Source organism: Beta vulgaris, chromosome 6 (genome assembly GCF_026745355.1).
Source record: "Beta vulgaris subsp. vulgaris cultivar EL10 chromosome 6, EL10.2, whole genome shotgun sequence".
NCBI lineage: Eukaryota > Viridiplantae > Streptophyta > Magnoliopsida > Caryophyllales > Amaranthaceae > Beta > Beta vulgaris.
Window position 1 is genome coordinate 54687766 of NC_079207.1, and position 7733 is coordinate 54695498.

General features: G+C 35.1%; 1 protein-coding gene across 1 annotated transcript; it reads right to left on the reverse strand.

The window, feature by feature from the left end:
• Nucleotides 1–710: 710 nt before the first annotated feature.
• On the reverse strand, nucleotides 711–6916 carry LOC104897098 (syntaxin-22). Its single transcript, XM_010683919.4, has 7 exons — nucleotides 6587–6916; nucleotides 6398–6491; nucleotides 4874–5013; nucleotides 4701–4763; nucleotides 2856–3013; nucleotides 2650–2750; nucleotides 711–1181 (listed from the first exon to the last, which is right to left on the reverse strand). The coding sequence occupies exons 1-7, from the start codon at nucleotides 6769–6771 to the stop codon at nucleotides 1116–1118; spliced, it is 807 nt and encodes a 268-aa protein (XP_010682221.1). The 5' UTR covers nucleotides 6772–6916; the 3' UTR covers nucleotides 711–1115.
• Nucleotides 6917–7733: the final 817 nt, after the last annotated feature.

Genomic DNA, 7733 nt, shown 5'->3' on the forward strand with positions numbered 1-7733 from the left:
GAGGCTCTCCTAAGCTTTGCTTCCTTATCAAAAAAAAAAAATAAATTCAAACACTTATTTTTCTTGTATACAAATTGGTGATGACAAGAAAGATAATAGTTTGAATTGTTTTAAAAAGTTACCCCAAATATTGGAGTTATTAAAAAATAATTTTTACATGAGATTAAATTCAACGGAATGACGAAAGGTTGTTGTTATAATCAATTTTTCCTTTTTGATTTAGTTTTATGCAACCAGTGTATTATTATCCCATAGAGCTGTTAAAAATAGAATCGGCTAGAAAATTCAATTCTGATATATTCGAATCGGGAACTAATCAATTTAGTAAAAATTATATAGACTGAACATGAGATCAACTAACAATTGGTTTGATACGATTATAAAATGATTAGTTGTAGTAATTATTCAATCCAATCTTGACATAAACCCATGATTACATGTCACAAGTTTCTACTATTGAAAAACCTGCTTAACCCACATTTGATTGAATCAAACCCAAAAGGTTATTTAGATTGAATCAATCCTGCTTCATCTACAAGTTTAAGAAATATATGTTTAACTTCTAATTACAACAACGATTTCGCATGCATATACATAAAACTTAGAACTTGTATAGCAAAAAATAGATGTAAGTATGTAATAATATAACTTCAAAAACGACTTTGCACACATAGCGTGCATTAGGCTAGTATAACATTGTACAAACAGAATGAACACATCACACCAAAATGAAGACATATTTCCACTATAAAGATATGGTATAGCCAGTTTACAATGTTGTGGACTATGCCCTCTCTCCAAAACTCAAGCAAGCACAAATTAACCTAAGCATTATATTCAACTCCTATATGGCCTTTATTACAGGCTCAAACAAAACAAAAAACCTCACTAAATTTCTTCAGAATTCGTACAAACTTAGGACTCCAAAAGTCAAAACCAAAACAACAAAAAAAGAATGTCAAATAGGCAAACTTTGGAAAACAACACCACGATGATACATTCATAAACAATATTTTACAGAAAAATGCTCCTACAACCTCAGAGGTCAAGGAGGAAAGAATTATCAACCTCTCCAAAATACCGGCAATCCCATTTTCATACCTTCATTTGGAGGATTATAGGATTAAGATAAGCACGAAGATGATAATTGCCATTACAAACAAGGCCAGCAACCACCAACACTGTCGAGAGCAACAAGAAAACAGTAAGAGTCTAAGAGATTTACCAATAGCACCAATGCTTGTTGAAAAATAGCAACAGATCATTCATCATAGACTGCGGCCACTGCGCCACAAAAATGTTAAAGAATTGAAAACAACATAAAGGTTGATCTAGACTTATAAATGCTTATAGAGATTCTTTTTATCATATTAAAAAAAATTAAAAACCATTTCAATAAATTTCTTTCATCTCTAGCTGTTGCTTAAAGCAACCTTTATGGCTCAGTGTGTGTACATCATACACCAGCCTTCATGATGTATGTGTACGTTAATCAATTTCCAACTGGAAACCCCATCTTCAACTTCCAAGTTTCTTCTACACTAATTACAGAGTATTTTAAGACCAAAATCTATTTTGTGCATTGGGTTATGCAAAATTTCACTTATGTGACCTATATTTTAGGCATTCCCATTTCAAGGTACTTAGATCCATAAACTTCTTTCATTAGGTGCCTCTATATGTACAGGTATCCTTCCAATATTTCATCGACATGACGGCACAGTTAAGGCAGGTTTAGCTAAGAGAATGTACAATGGTACATGGCTCTCCAACTAGCTCTACACTCTCTCTCATCTATTCTCTCTCTTCAAGCTACTCTCAAGAACTATATCTAAAAACACCCAACAACAAAAAAAACTCTTTAAAGAGCTCTCCATTCAACTTTTCATTGTTTTGTTGCCCCCATATCAATAAATGAACCTCATTTCATGATCAAAGTTATATAAATAATGTTATTCATGTAAATTAAATATAATTACCAAAAAAAATATTTTTTTCATAATTTATGTATCGTGGAATTTTTTTAAAAAAATATTAATTTTTAATGCTAATATTTAATTTCATAAATTAAAAAGAATAGTAGATTTTGTGTATGAAATATATCCAATATTAGGCACATTTTACTCAGAACTAGTTGGAGAACCCCATTGTATATGCTCTTTACTCAAACTGTGGTTGTGGTACTCATGTGTCTTAAGAGTATCTGTCCAAACGTCAAACTTGGTTATTTTATGAAAAGTTCCATGTTTCTGGTCCTAAAGGAAGTGTCCATAACTTTTGGGCATCTGACATATGGGTACTTAGGGTAAGATGAAGATTACCAATAACGCAGGCACCTGGTAAAAGTGACAAGACTAAATAATATTCTAATGAACAAGCATTCTGAATGTAGTAAGATAATTAGACTGGGAATGCAACTCATCGTTTCACTTTCCAATTCTAATGATGGTTTGACTTCAACATGCATTGCATAGTTGGACTGCCAGTAAGCAATTTCTTGATGCTATCAGAGAGTATACCCTTTTGACCTTTAATGACAGAATCGCAAAAGTGATTCGCCACAAGGGAAGGGTGTCCACAACAAATAATTATTAATAATGTTTAAACCAGATCTTCATGGAACTTCATTAAGAAACCTCAGTATCTTACCCATTTTGAACCAGATCTTTCACTTTTAGAAGCCTTAGATATTTGTTGTTTGGCTTGGGTTGTCACAGCAGCAGAAGCCTCAATATTAGAATGAATGTCATCTGCGATTGTGAAAGGAGTTAAAAAATCGTGAATGTGGCAAATGCAAATGAAGGAAATAAAATAAAGTCGAAGTCAGTGTATCCATTTGAATTGGAGCATCTTACCAATTACTACACCCTGCTCGTGTACAAGAACACCGAGGTCCTTGAAGATTTCATTAACTTGCCCAATTTGGCTTTGTATCTCCTTAATTCCCTGTTCCCTCTCCTCGATGATGGCTTCATTAAAGACAATTTCATTATCCAAAAGTACCAATTCTTGCCTGCACATATATTACTATATTATTCAAAAAAATTACCGCTTATAATAATATACAGGAACCAAATACATATACAAGAATCAGAAACTACATCCTTTGCAGCAAGCTTTAAACTATGAAGATGCATCATGCATACTCATCTTGTTTGTCAAACTTTACAAAAGTTCTACAGGGAAGGACAGCCAAACAAGCAAAAGAAGAGAACAGAAGGAACATAAAAATTAGGACAACTCAAGAAAACAAGTCCGGAAGAAATGCACTTTGTACTTTTAACAGTATAACGTGATTTGTCTGTTGAGGCAAACACAGAAGGACTTCGAATAGAGCATTAACATATTTGAAAAAAGTAAATATTTGTGCCAATTCTGCATTTGTGGCATTTATAGGCATATTATTGGCAACGACTAGTGATAATGGACAAAAAATCGATTTTATTATACAGTAAAAGATATACATCTTCAAGAAAATTTCCGTGGTAGGGAGACAGTGCATTACAAATGGTGTGGGTGAAGAAGAATAATCAGTCTACATTTCATTCTTAAGGCACTTGGATTCTCTCCTTCCAGTTAGGGCACTGAGATGCTAACACCTGGATAGCAATAGAATAAGGGAGTACACATTTTTCTTAAGCTGTCCTTTTGTTGCTGCATGCATAAAGGCTGTGCAACTCAATTGCTTTTCAACATGAAATAGCTGTATTACATATCCCTCTTACATATTTATCTGATATCTTCCCCAATTGAAAGTCCCAACACAATAGAAGCAAAATTTATTGAAAGAAAATGCTTCTCGGAAGGCCGGATGTTACTTTGAACAAAATGATACTCTGCTTTCTTCGTTATAATCCTTCATTGCCATGTCTTTCTTCTCTCTGAAGTCTAAACTACTAATTAGCATGTTAATGTCCATAAATATATGAGTCAATTATAGGATGAACATGGGTAACCCAATTCGGTACCATCAAGAATCTTCTTTTCTTATTCGATTTTATTTACACTTTCTCCATCACTATTTTCATTTCTTGTGATTGCACTCTATCTCGCTCAGCTTTTGGGTAATCTCTTTCATTTTCTTTGATCTTCTTCTCTTAATATATTTGAGTCATTACATTATGATATTGGTGTCTTTCAATAAGATTTTCATGCTTTGCTTTTTGGGGGAGAAAGGGGTGGAAAATTAGGTGCAGAGTTTGATTGGTTGTGTAGATTAGTAAGAATACTACTCAATCTTGTAGAAGGAATATATGCAGAGAGAGAGAGAGAGAGGGAGAGGGGGGGGGGAACGGGGCGATGTTACTGAAAAGAGAGGGGAAACAAGAGTAATTTTCATGATGCAGAAAGGGGCATATTAAGGGTAAAAATCACAGCCCTTTATTTTATTTAAGCCACGTATTGGCATCTTAAAGCCCAAACTGGATCTTCCAGTTCCTACGGGGAGGATCCAAGTGCCATCCTAAGACCAGCACAAGGGGCGAAGCCCCAGGCACTTTTCTGGTTCTGTTACCTTTTTTTTCTTTCCTCCCATTCACCCATCCTCTCTTGATTTGTAGTTTCAGAAATCATACATCAGGTAAGAAAGGTCCTATTCCTACTTATCATCACCAAATTGACCACAATATTGCATACACTGCTGGAATGACAACAATGACATATATAGCACAGAGGATTAAGTTACATCTCAAAAGCCTAACCTCTTTTGCTGCATCATGAAAGGTTGGCTCTCAAGGTCCTCCTTTGATTCTTCGCCAATTGAGCTATTGGAAACCAGAGAAAATGCAACTAGTATTATTTACATAATGAGAAAACTAAATGAGAAGCCTATTCAAAAGAGAATTGTCAGGCAAGAAAATTGCTCATAGCATACTCTATTACTGCAGAAGTTGGAGCCCCAGATGGCATGTAAGTAGATTCACGCTCAGAGGCAAGCTGTTGAACCTTCTGGAATTCTTGTAAAGTAGCTTGAAAATCTCTAGCAAGCTTAGCATCTTCAATTTTTTTGCTTTGCTAGAGAAAAGAAAAAAACAATCATGATTCTGAAACTAGCTTTTCACAGGCATGTTCTCTTGATAATGCATAACAAAGGACGCTCATACATATCCAACAACGCAACAACATGAACAGAGTACTTTTTCTCTTTCTTATTTCTGCTTAATGAAAATAATTGGAAAATAAAATGGAAGCAAATTTAGCAATGCTAAATATTAAACTAATGAATGAAAGTGACAGGATTACATTGTTTAAGGAAATTCCTAATTATTCATCGATGGTAGTTGATCTCATCCTAATCAATCAGAAAGTACAAAAGAATACAAAACATAGATAGGCAACTATAACCACTACTCAACAGGCTTGTACTGCTCATTGACCAGTAGCTTCAAGCAGAAGATGGATTACGGGTGCAAATAGACATATAGTAAGACATTCCTTTAGTTCAAATATGCTTTGATGTAGCCACTAAACAACATTTCCATTAAGAGAACTGTAAACCCTGTAGTCCCAACAAAAAAATAACGTTGCACTCCAATGTCCCAATCCAAGCAGATTAGTCCATTGAAACAACTGAGTCAACAAAAAAGAAAACAGAAATACTGCATGCCCTTCGCTCTCAGATATATAGGCCACATTTCCACTTTTATACATCTCAAATGTTACCCAATATTTGTCCGAATTATTTCATTCATACAGCTAGTCATATTTCTTTACATCATTAGCAGATTAATTTCATAACAATTTTATATTGTACGATGATACAATTTCTTCATCAAGGATCTGTTTGATTTGATAGAAAACATTTTCCATGAAAACTAAGACGGGGAAATGGAGATGTTGGGAATGAGAGAGTGGAAGAAAATGGTTTTTCCAACAACATGTGGAGGAAAATATTTATAAAGGGATGGAAAACACTTTTCCACCTTAATTTTCATTTTTTAAATCCCTTGTCCAACCAAAGAATGGAAAATTGGAAAAACAGTTATCCTCGTTTAATCCTCTGAAACTTATAGAGCCTAAATGGCATTTGCATTGAAAAATTGAAATTCGAACAAGATATCGTATGTATCATAAGAATAACAAGAGCAACTGCCATTGAATGAAGTAACAAGGAGTTGACAAATCGAAATTAGTTTACTTTTGACAGAAAATAGCAAACTGCCCGTTTATCTCCAAGACGAACAAATTTCGTAAATCAAATGGCGAATTTACGTAATTAACTTGGCACTCATATATACCGTAAAAGTCAAATAATTATACAGTCATACATTGGAGCAAGTTTGTTGGTTCCACCACACAGCATTGCAAGTTGCAACAATTCAATTATGTGAGAATTCAACTGAAGCACTAAAATCATCACCAAACACAGAAAGAAAGAAAGAAAAAAGAGAGGAATTACAGAAACATCAGAAGCGTGGTCGGAATCACTGAGGGATTTGAGCTTGGCAGAAGTATCCTTCACCAATTGCAATACACGCTGCCTTGTATCATGTCTGTAATAATGTCATATCATATAAAAACTATAGTCAATAATTTCCATGATCACAATATATAAATGATAATCAAGGTATTGAAGATGAAAACGAACAGTTTTTGGCGGTGAGAGGGGGTGTCTTTGGAGGTGCCAAGGGCGTCGACGAGGCGGCGGAAGGCGGAGACAGCGGTGTTGATCTGGAAAATACCGGCGGCGACTGATTGAGAAGGAGTTTGAGACATGGAACGAGAGGAAGAAGTAGGTCTTCCTCCGCCATTTCTGATATCTTGGAAGCTCATTTTTTTTGCTGGTTGTGGTACAAAGAAAGGTGATCGGTGAATGGCCGGCGGGACAGCTGGTGAGAGGAGAGAGAGAGAGAGGTTGGAAAGTGAGAGAGGAGAAAGTGGAGCGTATGGTTTTCAAAAGGAAGGGGGGGACCCAAATTACAGAATTATTACTAATTTTCGTTATACGAGCAGTGGGTGGGGGGATTGATGAGGAAAGCAAAAGGATGACACACTGACAGATTGAAAACCCAGCTCGGCCCGACCCTGGCATGGCTAGTGCAAAGCCTAGCCCTGAGGCCTGAGGACCGCCACATCATGGACTCATGGTTGGAGCCCGGCATGAACCCACATCCCACATTATTATTAAAATTGACTAATTTTATATTTGGCCGATTACGAAACCAAAGTCAGGTTTTCTTTCTTCCATCATTTAAGTTGGTTAACTAGTGTTTAGGCCCGGGCGATGTCTCGGGATTTTTCTATGCTAAAATTTAGTAGTAGTTAAAAAAGTCATGTCATACTCATTTAAAAAGTTATGTCATTCATTATATGGATTTCGAAAGTTCTCTTTTCATACATCATCATCATTAATTTTGATTAAATAAGCAATAATAGTATAGTGAAGTGATGGTTGTATCTCTTTCTTTCATACTTGAGGTTGTGGGTTCGAATGTCTCACGTACGTTTTTCTTTTTTTTTTTACTATATGAGAAAGACGCGGATAGAATGTTACTAAATAAGAGATGGTGACACATGGCACATGCATATACGTTCTAAGGAACGCTTCTCAAAATATTAGACGTGGATGCGGCCTAAGCCCATATTTAATACAGACTTATGATCAAATTTTGTTTAAAGTATTATTGTAAATATAAGGGTAGTACTGTAGTGGTCAACAATGCTCTTCAAATGTTATTATGCATACATAATTAATTTTAATGAACATGCAAATTTATTTATTTTTAAGGATGCAA